The sequence below is a fragment of the Ictidomys tridecemlineatus genome, chromosome 8 (genome assembly GCF_052094955.1).
Source record: "Ictidomys tridecemlineatus isolate mIctTri1 chromosome 8, mIctTri1.hap1, whole genome shotgun sequence".
Lineage (NCBI taxonomy): Eukaryota > Metazoa > Chordata > Mammalia > Rodentia > Sciuridae > Ictidomys > Ictidomys tridecemlineatus.
Window position 1 is genome coordinate 143,020,428 of NC_135484.1, and position 26,520 is coordinate 143,046,947.

General features: G+C 43.9%; 2 protein-coding genes across 4 annotated transcripts in view; both read left to right on the forward strand.

Annotated features, from left to right (window-relative positions):
• The first annotated feature begins 1,756 nt into the window (after nucleotides 1-1,756).
• Nucleotides 1,757-24,411, forward strand: LOC110598377 (N-acetyllactosaminide beta-1,6-N-acetylglucosaminyl-transferase). 3 transcript variants are annotated; one of them, XM_078020519.1, is made up of 2 exons: nucleotides 1,757-3,186; nucleotides 3,736-7,586. In XM_078020519.1, the coding sequence occupies exons 1-2, from the start codon at nucleotides 2,265-2,267 to the stop codon at nucleotides 3,789-3,791; spliced, it is 978 nt and encodes a 325-aa protein (XP_077876645.1). In that variant the 5' UTR covers nucleotides 1,757-2,264; the 3' UTR covers nucleotides 3,792-7,586. The 3 variants fall into 3 exon arrangements, with proteins under 3 accessions (XP_077876645.1, XP_077876646.1, XP_077876647.1); XM_078020520.1 differs by lacking the exon at nucleotides 3,736-7,586 and adding an exon at nucleotides 24,293-24,411 and having other exon boundaries at nucleotides 1,758-3,186; XM_078020521.1 differs by lacking the exon at nucleotides 3,736-7,586 and adding an exon at nucleotides 12,104-12,478 and having other exon boundaries at nucleotides 1,758-3,186.
• Nucleotides 24,400-26,520, forward strand: part of LOC101978685 (N-acetyllactosaminide beta-1,6-N-acetylglucosaminyl-transferase) — a 56,030-nt gene continuing 53,909 nt past the window's right edge. Inside the window, exon 1 of the mRNA XM_005327477.5 lies at nucleotides 24,400-25,318. Within this exon, the coding sequence (XP_005327534.2) occupies nucleotides 24,400-25,318 (919 nt within the window). The remainder of the gene's footprint in view (nucleotides 25,319-26,520) is intronic.

Below are 26,520 nucleotides of genomic sequence, written 5' to 3' on the forward strand. Positions count from 1 at the left end.
ATGTTGTAGGTGTGTGTCAGAATTAAACTCGGGGCCTTGCACATGCTAAACATGTGCTCTACCCAGCCACCCCCCCACACACACACCCCGCTATTCTTCTTCCTCTTTTTTTTTTTTTTTCTCTCTTTCTAGTGTTGGTGACTGAACAAACGCAGGGGCACTTCAGCACTGACCTCTATCTCCAGGCTTCCTTTTTTGAGACAGGGTTACATTAAGTTGCCCAAGCTGGCCTTGAACTTGAACCTCTTGAATCACTGGGATTCCAGGCTTGCACCACTATGCCTGTCCCCTGTGTTCTGTGGTGCTGGGAATTGAACCCAGGGCTTTGTGCATGCGAGGCAAGCACTCTGCCAACTGAGCTCTAACCCCAGGACCTGCTGTGTTCTTAATAAAATCAAAATGTGTTGTCTATGGCAAGGGGTAAATGAAAGTACAGGATGTGAAAACATTTGCAAACTATGATTTTATATTATCTTCCTAATTAAGAAGAAGAATTAGAAAAAAATAGGTACATTGTGACTCATTTCTTAGAAATTATTATCAGGAGTCTCACCCTAATATGATCAAGGAAATGGAGAAATGAAAACTTGAGGATAAAAATCGATAAATATTTGATGGTTTACTCTGTATAACAACGCTAGGAGCTAGGAACAGATGAGAAATACTCTTATTCACAGCTCGCTACCAACTAACACAGAACTCCTCAGTGGATCCTAAATGTGCAGTCTGATTGTCATGGGCTCACAGAGGAAGGTGCAAGGGAGGGGCAAGATGATTTCAAAGGCAGAAGCAGTCATTGTGTCATTTTCTTGAAGTAGAAGTGTGGAGCAGGCTGTGTGTGTGTGTGTGTGTGTGAGTTTCTTGCCAGCTCTTATACTATTATGCCTCTTTCCCAGCCTCATCTGTTTTCCGACACTGTGAGGAACTCTTTTTGTATGTTATCTGTGTTTATTCTCATGATCGATCTAGAGTGGTAAAAATATCCTTATCTTTTATATGTAAGGAAATGCTTTTTATAGTGTTTATAAATCTGAGTCCGGTGTGGTGACACAGCCCTGAAATTCTAGTGACTCAGAAGGCTGAGACAGCGAGAATCACAAGTTCAAGGTCGGTTTCAGCAACTTAGTGAAGCCTTGTCTCAAAATTTAAAAAAAAAAAAAAGAGCTATAAGTGTAACTCAGTGGTAAAAGCGCTCTTGGGTTGAATCCCCAGTACCAAAAAATAAATAAATAAATAAATAAAGGGCTTATAAATCTAAACCTGAGAGCCTCTCTCCTTAAGTTCTGGAAAGTATAGGAGTCCACCTCTCTCCTACTTCTCCCTGCATTCTACGGAGGCAAGGGTGAATTGAACTTCCCATTTGCCTAACTTTAAATTCTGTGCAATTTTGCTAGTACTTTTGGTATTTTTATGTTTGAAACAAATTAGCCTTTATTCAACAGAATGCCCCCAGTCACTTTGGGTGGTAAGCTAGATGTGAGGTCAGCTTGCAAATTAATATGTCTTTTTAAGGACCTTTCCTAGTGGCAGAGAAAACTAAACCCTGGAAAGAATTTGCCTCCACAGCCCATCATATGTATGCTTTACAGCCTACCCAGCCGGGTGGGTGGGTGGGAGGGGGCATGCGTGGAAAAAAGAAGGGGTTAAGCAATTTATTTTCAAGCACGGTTGTTTTTTATTGACAGAATCTCTCTCCAGGCGGTGTTCACATGCTCCCAACTGTGGCTTTTAACTTGGCAGTGCTGTTTAAGCAAACAAACCCAGTCAGTTGAATGCAATGATTAACAGGAAGCTGGGGAGCTGACACAGTTACCAGCCTTGGGCTAGGACAAGAAGCGGGTCTGAAGTCCTAGAGCGATGACTTGCAGAACAGCCACCTCACCCATGAGTGAGCTCACTGTGGGAAAAGGTACTCTCAACTGGCCACAGCAGCTCCGGGGCAGGAGGGGGGGGGCGGAGGTTTGGGAGGAGGGTTTTGCAGAGGAAGGGACCGGCAGGCAAGGCAGATGCAAAACAGCTACTTCAGAAATGTGTCAAAGAAAAGTGAAAACGAGACAGAGCTGTAAATGAAGAGAGAAGGAAGAGGGAAAAAGAAGAAGAAGAAGAAGAAAGCAAGAAAGAAAAGGAAAAGAACGGCTGGCTGCTGATGAGAAGTGTGTCTACCAGGAGGATGAGGTTGGAGCCCGCAGGAGACGTGAGTTAACTGGATCGAGGCTCTGATCTCATTTTCCAAAGACGTTTTGCTCATTTCCTGCTTCTGAACGATGGGCTCTTGGAAGTACTCTCTCTTTAGTGGGTCTCTTATCACTGCCCTGGTTTTTATATGTGTTTACAACAATAAGTTATGGGAGAACACGCACTTTCTGAAGGCTGCCCCCATCAACAGCTCGCTGCTGGCTGAAGTCTGCCTCCAGATGTTGAAGGAGGAGGTGTTTTACCCAGCAGAGAATGTATTGAAAACTACCTTGCGAGAATCCACTTGCTACGAGTATAGAGTTCAGAATCATTATATAACAGAAACACTGTCTCAGGAAGAAGCTGACTTCCCTCTGGCGTTCACCCTGACCATCCACAAGGACTTTGACACTTTTGAGAGGCTCTTCAGGGCCATTTACATGCCCCAGAACGTCTACTGTGTGCACGTGGACCAGAAGGCAACAGTTGCATTTAAGGATGCGGTGAAACAATTACTGAGCTGCTTCCCAAATGCTTTTCTGGCTTCTAAGATGGAACCTGTGGTCTATGGTGGGATTTCCAGGCTCCAGGCGGACATCAACTGCATGAAGGACCTGGTGGCTTCGGCCGTGCCCTGGAAGTATGTCCTCAACACCTGTGGGCAAGATTTTCCCCTGAAAACCAACAAGGAAATAATTCAGTATCTGAAAGGATTTATAGGGAAGAACCTTACCCCAGGGGTGCTGCCGCCAGCTCACGCAATTGGACGGACTAAGTATGTCCACCAAGAATTATTGAACAGCAAATACTCCTACGTGCACAAAACAGGGAAATTAAAATCTCCTCCTCCTCACAATATGACCATCTACTTTGGCACTGCCTATGTGGCCCTCACAAGGGAATTTGCTAACTTTGTTCTCCAAGACCAGCAAGCACTGGACTTGCTCTCCTGGTCCAGGGACACCTACAGTCCTGATGAACATTTCTGGGTGACTCTTAATAGGATTCCTGGTATGTATGTCTTTTTTGGTTGTGGTTTAAGAGACAGGGGTCTTCTTCTGTTGCCCAGGTTAGACTTGAACTCCTCATGATCCTCCAATCTCAGCTTCCTGGGTAGCTGGGACTATAGGCACATGCCACCACACATAATTCCTTTTCTTAAAAAAATAAATATGTCAGTACTGAATAAGTTGCCTAAGAGATGGTAAAAGAATTGACATTCACACTTCTTCACAGTTTCAAATGTTAATTTTTAAAATGGGGAATATTTATTTATTTGTCAATGTTATTTTAAAATTAATTCTAGTTTATATTCAGAAATTACAATTATATGCACTGATGGCGTCTGTGATATTTTGATAAGTGTATACAATGTGGAATGATTGAATCAAGCCTATTAACATATCCATCACCTGCCTTACCTATCATATTTTATGGTACCATGTTTGAGATTTGGTCTCTTATTTATTTGAAATATATAGTACGTTATCATTGATTATAATCACCCTGCTGTGCAATATTTCTCAAAACTATTCCTCTTGTCTATCTGAAATTTCATAGCTTTGATCAACTACCCTTCATTCTCTCCTGTACTCCATTCTAACCGCTGTCAGTGAGTTCAACATCTTTAGATTCCACACTTCAACTCTATTTGGCAGCCGAGAAACAGAAGCATAGATTAGCAAAGCCAAGTTGAAAAAAATTGATTTAGATATCACACTTCAACTCTATTTGGCAGCCAAGAAACAGAAGCATAGATTAGCAAAGCCAAGTTGAAAAAATTGACTGTCTGATTAGATTCTGCTGATACACCAAGCTGCGTCACTGGGCCCAGAGACCCATAGGCTCACCTTTACACTTAGCCTACATACAGGGAGCAAGACATACAACTTTTAAATTTTTTATTTGCAAGTTCTTTCCTGAAATTGAATCAGAAAATTAGAGCACCTTAAGGATTTCTGGACCAACACCTTCATTTTACAAGAAAAAGGATTTCAGTGTGGTTGGACCATATACTCAAATATAATAAACACCAAAAGCATCTACTATAAGCCAACTCTCCTTAAGTCTGATGTTCTTTTAAAGCTGACTTTCGCTGGGCTCAGTGGCACACACCTGTAATCCCAGTAGCTTTGGGAGGCCGAGATAGGAAGATTGCAAGTTCAAAGCCAGCCTCGGCAACTGAAAGAGGCCCTAAGCAACTTAGTGAGACTCTGTCTCAAAATAAGAGCTAAAAAGGGTTGAGGATGTGGCTCAGTGATCAAGAAACCCTGGGTTCAATCCCTGATAGCAAAATTAAATAAACAAAATAAGGGTGACTTTCAATTGCGTCTCTGTTGTTGCTAAGTCAATTCCACCTTTTCCTTTGTCTAATCTCCAAGTTATTTGATAACCTTAAGTTGTTTGCAGTGAACCTCTCAGTTGAACTAGTCCAGCTGGAAAAAAAAAAAAAAATTAAAAATTCTCAGGCTCAAGGAAAAAAGTCAGTGGAATCCATGTGAGGATCAAGCTTATGGTTTCTTTTCATTGGTGGTTGCTTACAGTGATTGGCTGTATTAAAGCTTTTGGACACATGGAAGGCCAGGTCCACTTCCCAGAGGGTCTACTGTAGCTTCCAGGGGATTCCCAGGTCCAGCCTCTGCGGAGGCATGTTTGAGATGTTAACACACAACTTCCTAGACTTAGAAGGCTTTGAAAATCTGCTCTTCTAGAGCAGGAAGGAGTCATGGAATGAAAAAGAGAAGCTCAGGCAGTCTCGAGGAGAGACAGGCCCCTACAGCCGTGCAGGAAGAACAGTAGTATGCGAAATACGGAAGGTGAAAGCCCCACTTCTCTCTTCCGTGTGACTTAACCCATGATGTAGACCATCCAGGCCTGTCACCAGACCAACCGTAGGGGAGCAGCTGACAAAGCAGTCTCCCAAGAAGGTTAAAAGGCCAAACCCCATTTTTTTTTTGGGGGGGGGAAGGATCCAGACAAATAAAAAAGATATTCAATCTAAAGAAAAAGACTTCAGAGACATTTATTTGTTTTGTAGGATTGGGGATTCAATGCCCTAGGGGTACTCTACCACTGAACTACATCCCCAGTCTTTTATTTTTATTTTTTATTGGGAGATGGTCTTGCTATGTTGCCCAGGCTGGTCTTGCACTCGTGATCCTTCTGCCTTGGCCTCCCAAGCCCCTGGGATTACAGGTTTGCACCACCAGGCCTGGCTTAAAGTGTCTTAACAAAAGATATCTCATGAAAGAAAAGTAGGACCAAGTCTGTCATTGTGGAAGATGAGTCTAGGGTTACAGGGTGAGAGACAGAAGAACCCAAGGAGCTTCGAGGTCAGTGAGCAAAACCAAGGATGCAGAGGTCAGGGAGATGCTGCCCAGGGAGCCCCGAGTGCTGAAAAGAAGTCCCCTTAGTCTCCTCCCACCCTGCAAGTCCACAATTGTAATCACTGATGGAGACAAAAGTTCACCTGGCCGCTCAGCATGATTTATGGATTGCAACTAGATTTTCACATTTCTGGTAAGCAGCAACACCAGCAAAACAATAGAAAACAAATCCACTGACTCATGCATTCCAAAAACTTTCATATATATATATATATTTGAAAGACCTTTATTTTATGTATTTATATGCAGTGCTAAGAAAGGAACCCAGTGCCTCACACATACTAGGCAAGTGCTCTACCACTGAGCCACAGCCACAGCCATTTCTTTCTTTCTTAATGAGGTGCTGGGGATACCCCAGGCCTTGCACACGCTGGGCAAGTGCTCCACCTCTAGGCCCTTGTTATTTGCAACCCTTGCCTCGGCTGCAGAGCTTCTGCTGGCTAATGGGGTCCCCTCCCCTGTGGCTCCTACCTGCTCCTCCTCCCCTTGCCTCTGCTTGATTCTGTGCTGCCCTATTGTCAGCAGCCTTACTCAGACATTCCCAGGGAGTCTTGCTTTGGGTCACACAGTCACTGTGCTGTGGCAAGATCCTGCTGTCATGTGACACCACCTCAGAGCCTGATGTCAGCCTCTCTGCGGACAGCTGCCCTTCACCTAATCCCCAAGTTGTTCCTTTAACGGTGGCTGGTGTGGAAAGGTCATGTGGTTTAATAAAAACTAAATATGATCGCTTGTACATAATATGTCCCTTAAGAGGTGGCTGGTCCGCTGGTGGATTCCCACAAGATAAGACTCTGTGTGTGGCCTACTCAGGCTCTAAAGATGTTGCCAGAGAGCTTCACCAGCCCTGCCGTCCCTTCTCCCCAGCCCTCCTGCCATCTCTCTTACCCCTGCTCGTGCCCACCTCATTCCTCCCCGTCTCTCTGTGGCAAGGTGATGTTTTTTCTTTTCGTTTACTTTCTGACTCCGTCGTGGATGATGTACAATCAGGAGGAGGAACCACGTGTAGGCCCGAGGGTCAGGTTCAGCCATGCCTTCCTTCCTAGCTATCCATCAGCTGGGTCGGAGAGTTCAGCCTGTGACGGGAATCAGATGTGCTTCGTTGGTCTCCTCAGATTGGAGGGTTTCAATGATTGAAGGAGTGATTTAAGTAGGACCCCATGGGAGTTTATTTCAAATTCATTTAAAAATGCAAATGAATGGAAAAAAAAAGAGATAAGGTTTGGTTAGAGACGGGAGGAAGAAGAAATGTCAAGGTGCTTGAAAGGGAAGGAATAGAGGAAGGAGCAAAGTTGAGGACGACAAGTCTGGACAACAGAGCCTGGGCTTCCATCTGCTTTCGCGCACCAGCCCTGCCGGGGCAGGCATCCCCCCACCCTGGCCCTTGATGTGGGAGGTTGGTTGCATCTCCGTCTGTGGTAGGCTTCACAGTGGCCTGATTCTTTGTCACTCCTTCAGATTGGCACATCCCTTTAGCCCCCTCCCTAGGAATGAGGCATGGAATGCCGAGGTGCAAGGAGCTGCGACCTGAGAGATGTGACTGTGGGAGCCAGGAAAAGTGGATGCAAACCAAGGAGGTCTCTGGAATGCCGCTCAAGGTCCCGTGGTGTGCTCGTGGGCTCTTGGGTCCAGAGGGAACTGGCATTTCCCAAACCAATCAGGCTTATAGGGCTCTTGAGATCACTGCGTCTCTAGACCGACCTGGAAGGGAGAAAAGTTGGAGAGAGAAGTTTTACCATTGTCTTGGTTTGAACCATCTCTATTTTATATCCCTTGGGATAGAGCTCAGTGACTGCTTAAGGAGCCAGTCTCTTAGGAAGATGATAAATGGCCCCGGAGACTCGGCCTTTTATGGTAGATTATCAAGGAAAACAGTGGCATTGGTTTTGTAGTTTCTTTAGAAGTCTGGGAAGGGGGCCGACCCGGGAGTGATCTTGGCCGTCTTTGTCTGCTCTCCTTCAGTGGCCACTGGGCTCCTTCTCGGATCTTCTGTGGCTCATTTCCTATCCTTACTTACCTTTTCTCCTTCCCTAGATAAGTTGCACCATTCCTGGTTCTTTTCTCTCAAGAGGACACTTTGTACTTCTGTTACCTTGAAGGTAAACCCTGACAGGATTCGGTATACAGAAATTCAGGTGCTGTGGTATACGCCTGTAACCCCAGCTCGGGAGACGGAGGCAAGAGGATCACAAGTTCAAAGCCAGCAGCAACTTAGTGAGTCCCTAAGCAACTCAGTGAGACCCTGTCTCAAAATGAAATGTACAAAAGGGCTGGGTGTGTGGTTCAGTGGTTGGAGACCCTCGGTTCAATCCCCTGCACCAAAAAAAAAAAAAAAAAAAAAGAAAAGAAAACAATTCAGTCTGTTTCCTCAAATCAGATATTTCACTCATAGTTGATTTGTATGCACTTTACACATCCATATATATTAGCATGAAAAATGGGTTGAGTAATAGTAATGGTATCTGTCAACACTTTGCTTTGTTAATTTGTTAATTATACCATCTTCTAGGACAGCCAGAGATAGGAACCTGTTTCAATATCCCACTGTCCCTCTGAGCAGCAATTCTTTTTTAGAAAACCCCAAGCAGAATTTCTTCTTATGATCTGTCTCGATTTTATACTGATGACGCTAAAAGTGTATTAAAGAGAAAAACGAAAGATTTGGGTCCAACTGAATTAGAACCATTGGGTGGAATGCATTGTCATTGGATGGAATGCATCTTAGACTTGAGTGGACTCTCGAGTGTGCTGGACAAATATCTCCAGGTCAGCTCCTTCTGTGGAGTCACAGAGGAGCTCACTAGTGGGATTTGGAAACCAATAGACCTGAGCTAGGAGCCTGGATCCACCATCAGAGTCTGTTTAGCTTTGGACAAGATGCCAAATGTCTCTGACTGAGCCTGATGCCTCTTCTAGATCCAATGTCTCTTTGTAGGACTGATGGAAGGAGTAGAGAATTGTACCTGGCACCTTGTAGGAATGCATCTGATACTAAAAGAAAGTGGGAACAAACAGATTAACTTCTTGGATGTTGATTCTTGAGGTTTTATTTTAGCATTACTATTCTAAAGCTTTAATGTGTAGCAGGTAAAATTTTTGTTTTAGAAATCGAGTATGTGGCCCCGGGGTGATGGCACATGCCTGTAATCCCAGGGATTTGGGAGGCTGAAGGAGGAGGATGGCAAGTTTGAGGTCAGTATCAACAACTTAATGAGACCCTGTCTCAAAATAGAAGATAAAAAAGGGCTGGGGATGTGGCTCAGTGATAGAGCATCCCTGGGTTCAATCCCCAGTAGTACCACCACCATGAAGAAGGAGAAGGAGAAGAAGAAGGAGAAGAAGGAAGGAAATGAGGGGGGAGGGGAGGGAAAGGATAGGAGGAAAGAAGGAAGAGAAGAAGTCGGGTATGTGGCTGCAGGTGTTAATGTCCCTTCTTGTATCTAACTCTGGGTGCCTCTCTGGACCCTCTACTCCTTGTGCCTAGTCCTGCTTCCCATGTGAGAATGTGAAATGAACTGTTGGAGCCAGAACCCAGACTTTGGCCTAATGTTCTCATTCAGTGGGGTTCAAACATCATGTGGAGCCAGGAACAAAAATGAATAAGAGGGAGAAGAGTATGGTCATCCTTCTGTAGCCACAGGTTCTGCACCCAATGATTCAACCAAGCTCAGATAGAAAATATTCTGGAAAAAAAATATCATTCGATGACAGCCCCGTGTGCCTGTAATCTCAGCGGCTCCAGAGGCTGAGATGGGAGGAACTCATGTTCAAAGCCAGCCTCAGCAACAGCGAGGTTCCAAGCAACTTAGTGAGACCCTGTCTCTAAATAAAATACAAAATAGGGCTGGGGATGCGGCTCAGTAGTCAAGTGCCCCTGAATTCAATCCCTGGTACCAAAAAAAAAAAAAAAAATCATCTGTAACAGAACCTTTGCAGACTTTTTTTCTCGTTGTTTACACTGTACCAGGTATTATACGTCATCTAGAGAAGCTTAAAAGTATCCAGGAGGATTGCACAGGGCCCATGCGAACACTATGCATCTGCAGACTTCCGTCTCCATGGGAGGTTCTGGAGCCAATCATCCAAGGGATAACTGTACTATTGGGCTTGTCTCAGAACATGTTTTCTACGAATAGAAAATTCTCCTGTTTTGCAGAGAGTTTATTTTAGGAAGTTTTAACTCTGGCTCAGCTTTTAAGCAGTTCCCAGGCCAGGAATTCTAACCCTCCCATGTCCCCACCCCACACTGTCTATTCCAAAGGGCAGACACCCTTTGCCACTTAGGCCCAAACCCATTGGAAAGCGCCCTGCGGGAGCGTGGTTGGGCTGTGGGAGTCATTAGACCTGGGGCTGCTGAGGGCAGGGTAAATCACCCCCTTGATGTATCTTGAGGACTGAAGTGTATGTTTTAGTTCAGGTCTAGGAAAGTGAAATCAGGCATTAAGGGAGTCTGTCAGAGCCATTTTGACCTTGCGAGACTTTTATTTAAAATGTCCAAAAAATGTAGTTAAAATTGTTTATCTGGCTCTGACTTGAATTCCCTGTACAACTGCTGTTCCCCAAATAGACATTTTTGCTTTTATGCCAGCTTTTCTTCTAGGCCCTTCTTTGCCTGGAAAATTACAGTTATCTTTTTTTTTTTTTTTTTTTGGTGCTGGGAATGGAAGGGCCTGGCACATGCTAAGCATGGAGTCCTGCTGCTGAGCTACACCCCAGCCCCCTGGTTCCTTTGTGAGCCCAGCCCAGCCGAGTTGCCCTGTGCCTAGGACCCTCTGTCTTCCGGGTAGCCCCAGGCAGTGCGTGTGTGGCTCCCGGCCTGCACCAGGTACTTCTTCTTTTCACTTTACCTGTAGCTTCTGGTCACTTCTCCATAAGGCTTTTGGTTTAAGCATCTGCAGAGCCACGAAGGGGAGGGAACTTCATACCTTTATGAACTTCTGTGGACACAACGCCTGACTGATTTTCACGTTGCTAAAATAAACACGGTGTTGCTTCCATATATCTGGTCTTCTGCTACCGAGTCACTGAGAACTCGTAATAAATAGGGCTGAGAGTGCAGGTCAGGGGTAGTGCGCTTGTCTGGCCTTCGTGAGGGCCTGGGTTTGATACCCAGCACCACCCAACAACAAAAACTTAGAGTGGTTTTTGAGCCTCTGTTTTACTATAAAGCCTTTCTAGGAGGCATGGAAGTGGCCATCACCACATCACAAATCTTTTCAGGGACGGGGGACTAAGGGAATTCAGCTCCCACTCACGTTAACAGCTTTATTGAGGTAGAATTTACATTTCACAAAGTTTATTGAGGTATCGTTTACATATCTATCGTAAAGTCACTCATTTTACAAGTGTACAGATCAGTGATTTTTTTTAGTAGATTTAGAGTCTTACAACCATGACCTCAATCTAATTCAGGGCATTTTTGTCACCATAAAAACATACAAACAAAAAAATTCACACCTGTTTTCTATTTCCCATTCCACACCCAGCCCTACCTTTCTGGCTGTATGGATTTGCTTTTTCTGGACATTTCATTCTTTTCTTCTTCTTTTCTTCTTTTTTCCTTTTATTTCCAGTACTGGGGGTTGAACCCATGGCCTCTCACATGCGAGGCAAGCTTTCTTCCCCTGAGCTTTAACCCGAGCCCTTTTTGTATTTTTAATTTTGAGACAGGGTCTTCTAAGTTATTGAGGCTAGCCTCAAAATAGCCATCCTCTTGCCTCAGCCTCCCAAGTAGCTAGGATTACAGGTGCCCACCACTGCCTCCAGCATTTCTGGAAATCTTTGTATAAATAGAGTCATACAATAGTGATCTGTGGTGCCTAGTCCCTTTCAGTTACCATCAGGATTTTTGAGGTCTATGCCTCTTGCTGTATGAACAGTTCCTCACATCTCCATGCCGATGAATCTCGTTCCAACCTACGGCTACACCACACTGGCTTATTCATTCCTTTGCTGATGGACATTTGGGTTGTTTCTCCTCTGGGGCCATGATGAACAGAGCTACTAGGTGCGCTCCTGAATGACTCTTTGTGGAGGCACACGTCTTCATTTCTTCTTGGTTAGAGACCCGAGGTAAAATTGCTGGTCCAAATGAAAAGTCTCTGCTTGGGCTAAGGCTGTGACTCAGTGATAGAGTGCTTACCTAGCATGTGTGAGGCACTGGGTTCGATTCTCAGCTCCACATATAAATTAATAAATAAATAGAGGTCCATCAACAACTAAAAATAAAAAGTCTCTGCTTACCATTTTGAGGAACTGACAGACTGATTTCTGAGAGATCACAGTGTTTCACAAGCAGCAGTTTGTGGGAGTTTCTGTTCCTCTGCGTCTTCTCCACGCTTGCTTTCAGCTTTTCCATTTTAGCCATTCTAGTGGGTGTGAGACAGCACCTTCTAGTAGTTTCCATTTGCACCCCCCAATGAATAGCAATGCTGAACACCTTTCCATGTGCATATTGGCCTTTGGTGTATCTGAGAAGAGAACGTCAGTGCCTTTTGGACATTTCTTTGAGCCTAGGTACTGTTGCAATCTCTATTTCACAGATGAGGAAACCGAGGCATGAAGAGCTTGTATTACTTGCCCCAAGCCAATTGTTTATTCATGTTTATTCACCTTTGTGGTGAAGATGGGATCCACTAAGAAGTGAAATCGTCAAGCCAGCCCGCATGGCACATATCTGTAATCTTGGCTACTCAGGAGACGGACGCAGGAGGCTTGTGAGTTCCAGGCCAGAGCAGACAACAGAACTAGACCCCAGGTCAGAAGAGAGAGAGAGAGGAGATGGTCCAACGCTGAATTAAAGATTGAGGACATGCTGCATGGGCACAAGCTGAATTCAAGTTGCTACCCCCTGGATCCTTTAACCAGGAGCTAAGATTCATTTCATAAAAATAAAGAAAGCCACCTGTTTGATTCTATCCTGTGCAGTTACTGTGATCAGAGCCCTTTCTGAAGTTGCACGGGAATCCAGTGGCCCTGCCTCTCTCTTCCTAACTGCAGCTGGCTCTCTTTTCCTTCCAGCTCATTAGCCATGAACTGATGGAACGTCCTAGAGTCCTAGATTGTGATTTTTGTGGACTTTGCTTCTTGGTTCCTTTTGTTTCCCGAGGTTTGCCCCTCCGCTGGAGTCATCATTTTAGAATGCGCTCCTCGGTCTATGCTGTCCACATGCGACCACCTAGAAACTGAAGAAGGGGTGGTTTAGATCCACCTTCAGGCGTCTCTCTTGATTTCTGCTGTTTAAATCCTACTCATGAGCTGGGGTGGAGCTCAATGGTGGAGCACTTATCTTGCACGCATGAGGCCTGGTTCCATTCCCCCAGGACCACACACACCAAAAAAAAGAAAAAGAAAGGAAAAAAAGAAAACTTGTATTCTTGTGTTACTGAGCTTGTCAAATTTAGGACAGTGTCGGTCAGGATTCCACAGCCATTTGTTTTTAACCTCAGATGTTCATAAATGTGTCTCTTCCTAGTTTTCTCCTTATTAGGAATGAAGTCAACTTCAAATTCCTATAACCATTGCAATTTTAACTTCCTTTCAGCCTTGGTGGAAAAAAAAAAAGTCATAACCATTCTTATTTCACCCTTGTAGAATTTTCCATTCAAATACGGAGCCGGGCGGAGCTGTTTTTAGCTGCTCTTGTGATTCCATTCTGTGAGACTCCAGCATCTTCAGTCTCTGGAATCAGACAAAAGCCGGGTGGGTGGTGGCTCAGGCACAAGTTTCCCCTTGCTTTCCGAGTAACCAAAGGAAGGTTAAGACAGAAGGTCAAAGGAAATCAAGGAAAAGGCAGAGTTAGGAATGAAACCCCAATTGCAATGATGGGTCAGGCTTCTCTCTTGATTTCTGATGTTTAAATCCTACTCAGAAGCTGGGGTGGAGCTCAATGGTGGAGCACTTATCTTGCATGCATGAGTGGGGATCTGAAGACAGAAACCTGAAGTATATGCAGGTTGTAGGGCCCAGCATGGCCTGAGGCAGGGGCAGCTTTGTACATTGCAGTGTCTTTCCGGTGTGCATGGAATATTTTTAGCTTATTCCTTTCCTCTTTCCAGAATGGAAGCTTCTTTCCTTGCTCTACTCCATGTTCTATTGCTGAGCTCCCCAGCCCATGTTCTGCAGGCTGATGTGCTGGGCACGAGTTACAGATCAGCCACACACGGACCCCTGCAGCACAGAAGGTGGGCAAAGCCCCAGGCAGTGTGAGCCCCTTGACCAGACACTTCTGGGTGAGGGCAGTGCCGTCCTTTTCTTTCGTTGTTGTTTTTAAACAGGTACTAGACAAGTAGTTGTTTTCAGTATGTGTCACCATCTGAAAATCATTAAAAGGTACTTCCTTAATAATCCACCACATATTAAAAACTAGATTTCAAGCTGGGCTCCATGGTGCACACCTGTAATCCCAGCGGCTCGGCTCGGGAGGCTGAGACAAGAGGATTGTGAGTTCAAAGCCAGCCTCAGCAATTTAGCAAGGCACGAAGCAACACAGTGAGGCCCTGTCTCTAACTAAAAATACAAAATAGGGCTGGGGATGTGGCTCAGTGGTTGAGTGCGTCTGGGTTCAATCCACAGTAAAGCCCACCAACTCCCTCCCCACAAAAAAATAAAAACTAGATTTAAAAATCTCAGAGAGGCAAAGTTTCCATTGGTTCATAAAAGGAAGGAAGAGCTGAATCTATAACCGAGCATAGATCTTTACGTTAAATCATATTTTAAGAAGTGTCCTGGGCTGGGGTTGTGGCTCAGTGGTAGAGCGCTTGCCTGGCATGTGTGAGTCACTGGGTTCGATCCTTAGCACCACATATAAATAAAATAAAGGTATTGTGTCCACCTACAACTAAAAATAAATGTTAGAATAAATAAGTGTTCCATGTTATTTTCACAAAACAGAGCAATTTCTACATCGAAAAAGCTCTAACAGTAACATTGTTCTGTTGATACCATGATTTTTTTTTTCTGGTACTGGGAATTAACTTCAGGGGCACTCAGTCTCTGAACTACACCCCCAGTCCTTTTATTTATTTATTTTTAAAATTTTGGTGTAAAGTCTCACTAAGTTGCTGAGGCTGGCCTCAAACTTGAAATCTTCCATTCTTACCTCCCTGAGTCACTGGGATAAAATGCATATAGCACTTGCACCTGCTAGAACAAAAAGAAAAAATTTTTTTTTCAAGAACAGAACAGAAAAACTAACATGGAAGCTTTATTTAATTAAATCATTTGACCTCCATAGAAGACTTCTGAGGGAGGTTGTTATTATCACCTTCCACTTGCAGATGAGGAGACTGCAACTTCAGAAGGTAAAATTTCTTACTTTGGGTTTGTTTAAACCTTAATGCCTGCTCATTCTAACCCTACATAGGGCCTTTTGGAAGTTCCTTTGGCTCAATCAGCTCATTAACACTACTCTTTGAATACCTGGAAAATATTCGAAGATCTTGTGTTTTCAATTTTTCATTTCAAACTATTTCAAAAGAAGTAAACTTACAAGAATCTTAATGAGACATGCTTATTGCTGCATGGGTATTACTTTGGTGCCCCTTCAAGGGCCAGAACTAGAGAAAATATATAGTCATCCCTCAATTTCCTTGGGGGATCGATTCCAAGACCTGCCTCCGTTACCAAAATCTGTGGCTGCTCAAGTGCATTATATAAAACGGCTTAATATTTGCATATAACCTGTATATATCTTGTATGTTAAAAAAGAGAGAAAAAAACCCACAAATTTATTACTTGCACAGGAATACCACAAGAATGAAAAGTGAGTACCCAATAATCCCGAGACTCTTACACATTGATATACTCTCTTCATAGTATTCATTGATATATTCTCTTCATAGGGAAGTGGGAGACATAGAATATTTCAGAGGAAGAATAAATAAATTTAAGAATGATGAATGGACTTAAAGGACAGATAACAGTTGGGACAAAGTTCATATGGGTGGCACCAACTCTAGTTATCTTTCCTGTAAATTAATCTTCCCTGTTTGATGACATTATAGAGGAGACTTGTGTTAACTGCAGTCCTTAGGGAAGAAGTTCCTTTTGTCACAGAAGAGAACTTCAGACCAAACCCCTCGGGCTTCAGCAGAAATGGGGTGGGGAGATATTGACTCCTCTTATATATGTTAAGTCATCTTCAGATTTATAACACTTAAGTCAATGTAAATGCTATTAAATAGTTGTTAATATGGTATCCCTTAGGGAATAATGACAAGAAAGAAAAGTCTGTGCACATTTAGTCCAGGTGGATTTTTTTTTCTGTATATTTCCCATCCAAGGTTGGTTGAGTCCGTGGCCCTGGAACCTACAGACACAGAAGGCCAATGGTCTATGCGTGTGTCCCCAGAATGTTGGTATACACGCACGACACCATGCTGTGTACATACCAGCATGCGTTCTCAAACACTCCATCTTGAGTTTTCTCATGCCCACCCACGCACATGCACAGACATCTCTGGGTTTTAATTTTTGAAGTATATATTTAAACCCACAAGAACACACTGACATCTCCAGTTCTAACATGACAGCAGGAAGTTTATTCTTTCCTGAAATCCCATTTCCTGTAATCCCATTTCCTGGGGAGGCTAAGGCAGGCAGATCTCAAGTTCGAGGCCAGCCTTAGCAATTTATCCAAATCCTGTCTCGAAAAGAAAAGGGGAAAAATAAAAATAAAAAAATCGTGGATGTAGCTCAGTGGTACAGTACTTGCCTAGTGTGCCCAAGATCCCGGGTTCAATCCCTAGCAACACACACACACACACACACACACACACACACACGGCGGGGGGGGGCACTTAGGGCTGGGGTGTGTAACTCAGTGGTGAAGCACTTGCCTAGCATACATGAGGCCCTGAGTTTGGTCCTCAGTATGACCAAAAAAAAAAAAAAAAAAAAATGCAGCGGAGGCAGGGGTGCTTAATAAAGAAACTGTTTTTGAAGGTGTGGGCAGAGTAGAGAGAAATTATAAGGGATCTTGCAATACCCAGGGCAGTCATAGTGAAACTGCCACCAGGTTTGAAAGTAGGGATGGGGCGGAAACCATCCTGTGGACAGAACCCCTGGGGAACTGTGACTTTCAGCCTTTGGTGGAGGGATGCAGCTATCTCCATTTGACTAACAAGAAAGGAGAGCCTGGCAGGACAGCTGGGCTGTTGACAGGCAGAGGGGGCGTGTCATTGGGAACTAGGGAGCAGCAGCAATAAAGAGGGTGTGTCCAGGCTGGCTTCTGGAGAGATGCAGAAGCTGCTTACAAACTTCTTGGAGGGAAAGGAAAGGAAAGCCTGGAGCGTTTCTGTTAGGTGCAGGGCCCAGGATGATCCTGATGGGTGGGCCGTGAGAGAAGGGAGGGGCCAGCTGGAAAAGGAGTGCTGTGCCTTATTGGAAGCAAGGCATTCCCGGGCCTCCCCAAAGGGGTGCAGGATGGTAGAGGGACAGGACAGAGCCAGAGCTAGAGCAAAGCTGCTCACGTTCAAGTCCAAGTCAGGCCTTTCCTAGCTGTGTGAGCCAGGCAGAGACCAGAGACTGAGCTTCCTCTTTAGAAAGTGGGGGGTTGTCACAGCCCAGGATGCCAGCTGTTGCCACTAATGCTTCCTGGATCCCGGTTCTGCCACCCATTCTGCTCCTCAGTGCAGCCCCCTCCCCCTGTAGAGTCCACGTGCCTTAAAGGGCCAGCACCTAATTCTACGTTCATACTCAGAGCCAGCTTTTTGAATTGAGTTTCAGCTTCCTGTTTTCAGTGGCCCTGTTTCTGCTAGACACTGCTCACTGGTAGGAAGGAGAGATGGTTATGCTGTGGCTGACAGTGGCTGGTTTCAGAGGAACCAGGGTAGTAGGACACCTTGAGCAGTCAAAGGGGCCCTGGGATGTGGCACTGCAGAGTGCAGGGCCATAAGTGACATCGATAAATGTTAGCTATGCAAAAGGGACTTCTGATCCCCACTCACCTTGGAAACCCTCTTGGAGCCAGTCTCAGTGGTGCACGCCTGTAATCCCAGCAGCTCAGGAGGCTGAGGCAGGAGGATCAGGAGTTCAGTCAAGGCCAGCCTCAGCAATAGCAAGGTGCTAAGCAACTCAGTGAGAAACCCTGTCTCTAAATAAAATACAAAATAGGGCTGGGGATGTGGCTCAGTGGTTGTGTGCTCCTGAGTTCAATCCCCAGTACTCGTCCCCTCCCTCAAAAAAAGAAAGAAAGAAAGAAAACCCTCTTGGAGTAGTTTTTCTGGGAGAAGAGATGATGCATTCACTCATCCATCATTTTTTTGGGTAAAATATTGTATAACACAGAAAGGTTCATGCACAATAGATGTTCAGCACATCCATGTTTCGGCATTCCCGTTAACACTCTAATCTTTAACAGCATAAGTTACTTGTACCTGTTTTTGTCCTTTTTATATGAGTAGAAATACACACCATGTACTCTTTTTTTTCTGACTCTTTGGTTAATATTAAGTTTGTGAGATTTATCTTTTTCTGTCGTATCTCATTTATTCATTCTTATTACTGTGTAGAGAGGAAGTTGAATATCTGGAGATATTTTTGGTTGTCACAGCTGGTTTGGGGAGGAAGCAGAGGGTGCTACTGGCCCTTTGTGGGTAGAGGCTGGGGATGCCCCAAATTTCCTACAATGCATTAATGCATAGGATAGGCCCTCACAACAAGGCTTTTTTTTTTTTTTTTTTTTTTTAAGCCTAGGGGTGCTTTTCCACTGAATCACACCTCCATCCCCTTTTATTTTTTATTTTGAGACAGGGTCTCACTAAGTTGCTTAGGGCCTCACTAAGTTGCTGAGACTAGCTTTGAACAGGAGCACACCACCATGCCTTGCTCAAACAAGGGTGAACAAACCTGATATATAATTAACTATTAATGGACATTTGGGCCAATAATGAATATGACTGCAGTGAATATGGAAGTACATTTCCTTTGATATATATATATATATATATATATATATATATATATATATATATCCATTTCTGTTAAGCCAATGCCTGGTGCTGGACTTGCTGAGCCATAATTACAGATACACTCAATTTGGCTAAATCGTGTCAGTTTTTCAAAGTTGTACCAATTCCTACTTCCCCAGCCGTGTCTGAGCTGGTTGCTCCGCAACTTCATCAATGCTTAGTGTTTTCTGTCTCTCCGTCTTTCTCAGCCCTATGCCTACATGTTTCTATAGCCCAGGCTTATGAAAGACTAGCTAGTCAATTCAGCAGTATTGTCGTTAAGTTATCCTGTCCCATAGTTTGTGAAAGATGGATTATGCACAGGTGTGGCTGCTGTGTACAGTCACTAGAGATGGCATTTGAGGAAAAATAAACTAGGATTCCTCTCATTTAAATAACAGCACCAGCGCTTTTCTCTATACCCATTTGATCCCATTTTTCCCAGTGCAGTTGGGCCAATACATCCATGGTCTGAATTCATTGATTCAATCAACCTTAGATCGAAAGTATCTCTCCCCTCAAATATGTACTAAACATGTACAGACTTTGTTCTTCTCACTATTCCCTAAATAATACAGTATAACAGATATTTGCATAGCATTTATACTGTATCAACTATCATAAGTCATCTAGAGATGATTTAAAGCACACAGGAAGATGTGCATAGGTTATACACATATGCTACAGCATTTTGTAGAAAGGACTGGAGCATCCGGGAATTTAGTATCCTGGTAGGTTAGGGGGTGGTACCTGGAACCAATCCCTGTGACTACTGAAGGACAATTCTACCACATATTTGTTTTCCGTAGCAAATTGTGCTCTAGGAATTTGAGTTCATGTTTTTAATTACTTGCAAATTGTACTGTGCTGTTTTCCCCAAAACATTGTTTTTTAAATTTTATTTTTTTTCCCTTTGGTATTTTGCTTAGTTGTACAAAAGTAGATCAATTGGGACCATGGTAGAGGGGGAATCAAGGACTTTTGGTCTCTGGTCCACCGATTCTCAAGCTTTACTCCAGGGATCCACAGAATCAGCATTATCTAGGACCAAAATGTCAATCAGCAAGCTGACCGGAAACCTACTGAATTCTTGGGGTGAGACTTTGCAGTTTTTATTTTAACATCCCTTTCAGACAGGAGTTATTACGCTAAAGTTTGAAACTACTGACATGGATTATCCTCACCCCAAGCTACAGACATGCCCAATTAGACAGAATTCGTATAGAAACAAATGTTTTGGAAACACAATTAATGAGTCATTTACCCTCTCAAGGTTAAACAGTTAATTTCCACAAATGAGTTCAGTGAGAAGTTTCATCTTAAGATATGATTTGATCTGATCGTGACTTATTTTTTGGTAACTTATTTTTTATTTTTCTAAACCCCTAAAAGTCAGGATCTTTTTATTTCTAGTTGCTAAATACATGCTAGCAGAAGCCTGCTGCCTGCCTGTGTGTGCTTTTAACATTTGCCTATTTGAATACTTTGTGTTCTGTGTTTTGCAAGTGTTTGCTTAAACTCATTCAGTATCCAGGTTTCCACCGTATCTTGGCTGCATCTAAAGCTGGTGCAGATCATTCCAGCTCATAGTGTAATGACATGGTCCATGGTGATCCACTGGACTTGCCACTTGGGTTTTTAAAACACTGCATGTTGACCAGCCTGGGCACAGTAGCCTGTAATCCCAGTAACTCAGGAGGTGAGGCAAGAGGATTGAAAGTTCAAGGCCAGCCTCAGCAACTTAATAAGACCCTGTGCCAAAATAAAAAAGCCTTTTTTGGGGATGTTGCTTGGTGGTAAAGCACCCAGAGTTCAATCCCTAGTACTGCAAATAAATAAAGAAGATAATAAAACAAAATGAAATACAGCATGTTAAGCATCCCCCTCCCGCCGTGAGATAATTTAAAGCAATGCTTAGGGTTCTGCAATCTAGATAACAACTTCTTCTGTTGCTAATTAGATGAAAGATATAGAAAGTAAAATGATTGGGCCCCAGGAGGAGGATTTTCCCCAGTGAACCCTCTTGGAGGACATCTCAGTTATGGGAGACTTGTTGTTTAATTAAAGAGGTGCTTTGGAAATGACTTCTTTCTTCTTCTCTTTAGCACCATAATCTTTACCATTAAAAAAATAATAAAATAAAAGCAGTATTTACCAACCATTTGTCTGTCTACCTGGAATGAAATTTCTTAATTGGCTGTCCAAAGTGAATGGGACCACCACCAATATCCTTGACTTTCCCACCTCTGACTTAGTTCAAAGGAAAAGACAGGTTCCTGTGTGTTATAATTACAAATCCCTGAGTCATTTGATCTGCTTCAATAACAAGTAAACCAAAGCCCTTCCACAGAAAAGCCATCTACACGCCCAAGAATCAACAAGACCTCCCTCATCTCATGTAGCTAGCTAGCTTTTGTTGCCAATTGAACTCAGCCCCTCCACAAATTTTATCCAAGCCAAACCTTTTTGCTGTGCCCTATTTGCTATAAATTTAACTTTACTGATCTAGTGTTTTTGCTCAAACCTGGGTCCTCTCAAGTTCTTTCCTAAGTAAAGAACAGTGGGAGACTGGGAATGGAAAAAGAAGCCCCAGGACAATTATAGCAACATAATGAAGTGTGTGTTGGTATTAAGCAGAGACTGGTGCAGAAGGACGTGTGTGTGTCCGTAAATCTTTCAACAGTTGTCTTTTGTGTGATTCTCTAGCAACAAGATTAAGTACAAAATTGTTGTTTGTTTATTTTTATTTTTTAACCTAACAACTAGAAGTCTTTTTTTATCTTTGTGTGATTCTCTAGCAACAAGATTAAGTACAAGATTGTTGTTTTGTTTATTTTTATTTTTTAACCTAACAACGAAGTCTTTTTTGCCTCTTAGCTAATTAGCTTAGTGGCAAGCAGCAACTCTCAGGTTGTGTGCGTGAGACTTGGTTTCTCTAGGTCTCACAGGGCTACCTCCTGCTCCTTCCTGCGGGAAAGCCAAGAGGCTGGAGCACACGGGCAATCCTACCCTTCCTTCCTCCTTTGATTATTTTTCTTATTCACTGAGATTCCAAGTCCTCCCTCATTTCAAATAATGGATACCCTGTTTATGTTGGAGTTGTGTTCTACATATTTTCATAACTGGGAAAAAGTCTTAAATAACGAACAGAATATAAAAACTTCTGAATGTTAAAAAAAAAAAAAAAAAGAAAAGGCTTTCTTATGGCCCCAGGGCAGGGTAAATATGTCTAGCCTGATTAATTGGCTGGTTCAGGCATAACTGCTTCCAAAGTGAGGAACAGGCTTGGTTGCTAGGCCTGCAAGCACCAACTTTGTCCTTGGCTGCAGTAAAAGGCAGGTAGGGAAAGCTGAGCCATCCGGTCTCAGTAGCACAAAAGCTCTGAGTGTCCTTTCTGCATAGGAAGGTTGTGCAGCCTATCAAGAAGGAAAGAGAACAGGTAGCGGACATTCTTTAATACACAAGTCGTTTTTAAAAAATTCTCCTATAGTGGTTTTTAGTACTGTGTAGTGCCACATCCCAGGGCCCCTTTGACGGCTCATGGTGTCACTACCCTGGTTCCTGTGACACCAGCCACTGCCAGCCAAAACATAACCACCTAAGGCTGGGGGAATTTGGCCCAAGGATAGGCAGGATTGCTGAGGGGAGAAAACGGCTCTATTTTTTCATACATAAAGAATGCCATTTGAAGTACTGGTTTGAATCCAGAAGTATTATGGAAGTTCCTATTTTGGCCACGGTCTGTACTTTTTTTATATGCATAGTGACCTTATTAATTGTCTACTCTCAAAGCCTGTATAAATCTGAACCCCTATGTTACCGATTAGTTGGAAATAGTAATATAAACAATTATGTAATTAAGTTATGTAGTATCTCTACACCGAATGTTTTGTCAAGCTGTAAGAGTTTTAATATTTATTCTAAGCCACAGGCTTTGCCAAACAAGATAATGAGATTACTCACTCTTGCTTAGAAATAGCAGATGTAATAACCTAATATTTAAAAGCATTATTTGGAAAAAGAGAAGTTTGAGATTGAATTTTCCTTTATCGGGAACGTTAGGTATTTTTTTTTTTTTTGCTCTACTCTACAAGACATTAAAAATTAAACGGATCTACTTTTCCCACATAATGGTTATATTTTCTTTTTCTAACTGGCCTAAAAATCCAGAGGTGGGTTATAAATCGTTTATTTGTGGTGGGTGTAAGGAGAAAAAAAATGTATAGACTGGAAAATATAAAACATATACAATGAACAAAGAATGAAAACTAGAGTCATAGGCATCTAGGCTGATTCCATAACTTGACTATTGTGAATATTGCTGCAATGAACATGGGTATGCAGGTGAATACTGCATAGAAAGAAAAGAAAACTGCAGTGAGTTCAGGATATAGTATATCATTCAGCTTGAGTCTGGGGTGCCTTGAATCATGGGCAGTAGCAATGGTTTTCTTATCCACAGGAGTGAAAGCCGGAAATCAGTAGGTGGTCCTACCAATGCCATCAACAGCGGGGTGGAGACTTTTTAGATGGAAGAAGCAGAAGTACATTCAAGGACATTCTTTGGGGGAGGGGGTAGAGGACCCAGTTTCCAATATGAGTTAATGCCGTGGGCTTAGAGGTTCTGAGTCAAGTTCAGACTAGTCAGGAACATGGGAAAAGCGGTCAGTAATTTGTTGTTTTAAAAGTCATTTATTTAAAGAGGATATTAAATAGGATGCATTCATCTAACTTTCATGACAACGCAAGTCATGGGAAAGTGTGAAACCCCCAAGATCCCTTACTCCTGAGCCAAAACGCAACTGACCTATGGGAAAAGACATGCATTTCCTACCTTCAGTGAAAAACACTCTAGACTAGACGCTTCTCTGCGCATCCTGGGTGCTTAAAACCTGACTGCCCTGGGATCCCCTGTGTGAACGACATGGGTGGCCAGGAGTCAGGTTCCTGTCTGCGAAGCCTTCCGGTCTCGTCCACATCGGGGGGTGTAGCTCAGGATTTGTTCATCTGACCCCGAGCTGCACAGCAAACACCAGGGGGGGGGGGGCGGATGCTAGAAGCCAGAGGAGAGGGGCTGCCTCCCGGTGGCGGGCGCAGCTGCCCCGGGACAGGCTCTCCTCCCCCCTCCCCCGGGAAGCTCTTGTTTTGGAAAAGAGCGGGGCGGGGCCGGCGGTGAGCGTGGGTTGGAGGAGGTTCCCTTTTATTTCGGGTTTTGACACTTGAGTCGTGTTTCGTAAAAGAGCGTCCCGGGGAGCGGAGGCTCGGTGGAGCCCCGCGGGCTGCGCAGGAACCGCCCAGAGGACCGGGCTGGGCGTCTGGGCCCTGCGCGAGAGGGGGCGAGCCCGGCAGCCCGCCCGCGGGATGAACTGCAGGAAGCTGTCGCCTGCCCGAGCTCGTCGCCGCTGGTAAGGACGAGAGGGGGGTCGCGGGGAGAAACTCGGGCCATGCAAGAAAAGAGATCCGAGACACTCAGTCCCGGAGGCGGCGGGGAGAGTGGCCAGAGTTTCGGCAGAACCGGCAGCGGACGCCAACAGCGAGGCAGAGGGAGGAGGAAAAGGCTGGGCTTAGGCCACCTGCTACTGGGGTTGAGACAAAGGAGGTTTGGAAGAGGCGGGATCGGTTTCTAATATCAGCTCCAGGAGAGAGAGAGGAGAGAGACAGAGAGAGAGAGAGAGAGAGAGAGAGAGAGAGAGAGAGAGAGAGAGAGAGAGAGAGAGAGAGACCGAGAGACCCAGCACCTGGATGGAACAGAGTTAATCCTCAGCGTGTCCTTCCCGGCAGGAATGACTGGACTATGTGCCACCATAAGAACTCGGGGGGACAAGTAAGTCTGGGAAAGGAGTCACAGATTCTGGCTGCACGGTGACGTCTCTCCCCCTCTTTGAGGTATGCCTCCATCCCTTCGGTACCTCTTTATCGTTTCTGTCTCGACCGTGGTCGTTTTTATCGTGTTCTACGTGTTCAGTTTTGGGGGAGAGCAAAGCTACCAGAAGCTGAATAGCTCAGACACTTTGATGCTGACCCAAGTTTGCAAGTCCTTTATTAATGGGAAAACTCCTTTCCTGTGGAGAAACAAACTGACCATCTACGAGAAGTCTTCTTGCAAGGAGTATCTGACCCAGAGTCACTACATCACGACCCCTTTATCTCAAGAAGAAGTTGAATTTCCTCTGGCGTATATAATGGTCATCCATCACAATTTTGACACCTTCGCCAGGCTCTTCAGGTCTCTCTTCATGCCCCAAAACATCTACTGCGTTCACGTGGATGAAAAGGCAACAGTTGAATTTAAAGATGCGGTGGAACAATTACTGAGCTGCTTCCCAAATGCTTTTCTGGCTTCTAAGATGGAGCCAGTGGTCTATGGTGGGATTTCCAGACTCCAGGCCGATGTGAACTGTATCAAAGATCTGTCAACCTCCCAGGTCCCCTGGAAGTACGTCCTCAACACCTGCGGGCAAGATTTCCCCCTGAAAACCAACAAGGAAATCGTTCAGTATCTGAAAGGATTTAAAGGGAAGAACATTACCCCAGGGGTGCTGCCCCCAGCTCATGCTGTGGGTCGGACCAAGTATGTCCACCGGGAGCATCTGGGCAAAGAGCTTTCCTACGTGATTAGAACGACAGCACTGAAACCACCCCCTCCCCACAATCTCACCATTTACTTTGGCTCTGCCTATGTTGCTCTATCAAGAGAATTTGCCAACTTTGTTCTCCACGACCCCAGGGCTGTTGATTTGCTCCAGTGGTCCAAAGACACTTTCAGTCCTGATGAACATTACTGGGTGACGCTCAATAGGATCCCAGGTAGGTGCGATTCTGTATTTCACATAGATGTACAGGCCATCCTCTTTATCCACAGGTTCACATCTCTGGATTCAACCAATGTTGCAAGGAAAATAACCAGAAAAAAAAAAATGTGTCTCTACTGAACATGTACAGACTTTTTCTTATGATTCCCTAAACGATATGGTATAACAACACTTTGCATGGCATTTACATTGTATAGGTATTTAAGTCATGTAAAGATGATTTAGATTACATGGGAGGGTGTGCATAGGTTACATGCAAATACTGGGCCATTTTGTAGAAGGGACTTGAGCATTGAAGGGGGTTCTGGCGCCCGTCCCCTGGGCTACTGAGGTCTGACTGTATTTAAGAGGGCTTTTGAAGAGTCTTCCATGTTTTATTAGGAAACACAAAATGAAAAAAAATTGAAATATACAGTTCTTGCCTTCATCCTTTCTGAATGCAGAATGATATTCTTTATGAGCTCATTCAAGTATTCTTGCACAACCAAATAATACCCTTCTGTGGTGTCACTTTGCAGTTTATCATTGTTCTTTGGCACACAACACTTGTTAAGTCTTTACCACAATAGATATTTCTGTACTCAGTCCACCTGTGCTCTTTCTTCACTCCAAAGGTGTCAGATTTGCTTTTAGCTCCAGATCTTTGCCTTGGCCATCCCCCTGCCTATCCTTGGAGCTCTAAGGATAGGCAGGGGGATGAGAGCTCTATAGCCTCCTTCTCACCTGCCGGATCTCAGCTTTCAGAGGACAGCAGCTCAGAGCACTAGGACATCATTTTCCCTCCAAAGAGTCTGTCACCATCTATAACGATCGTATTGACTTTTTTGCATGGATTTGGTATTGGCCTCTTCTGCATGAGTTCCATGAAGTCCAGGTCATTTTCTCTTTCGTTAAATTCTATAATCTGAATGCTCAGAACACTTAGTAAATGCTCAATAAATAGATATTAGATGAATGAATCAATGAGCAAGTGCGTGAATGAATGAATGAATGAATGAATGAATGAATGAATGAAAGTCAAGTGTGAGGCTTTACTACTACACCTCAGCTGAGATCTGTTCAACTCATTGAGCCAAGAAATATCTGGACCCGTGTACCATATTACATTTATGCGTTTGTTTATTTAATAAAAAAGACATTTAAATTCAGATAAATAATGAGAGCCCAGGAAAAAACTCCTTTCCTTCTTATCAAAGC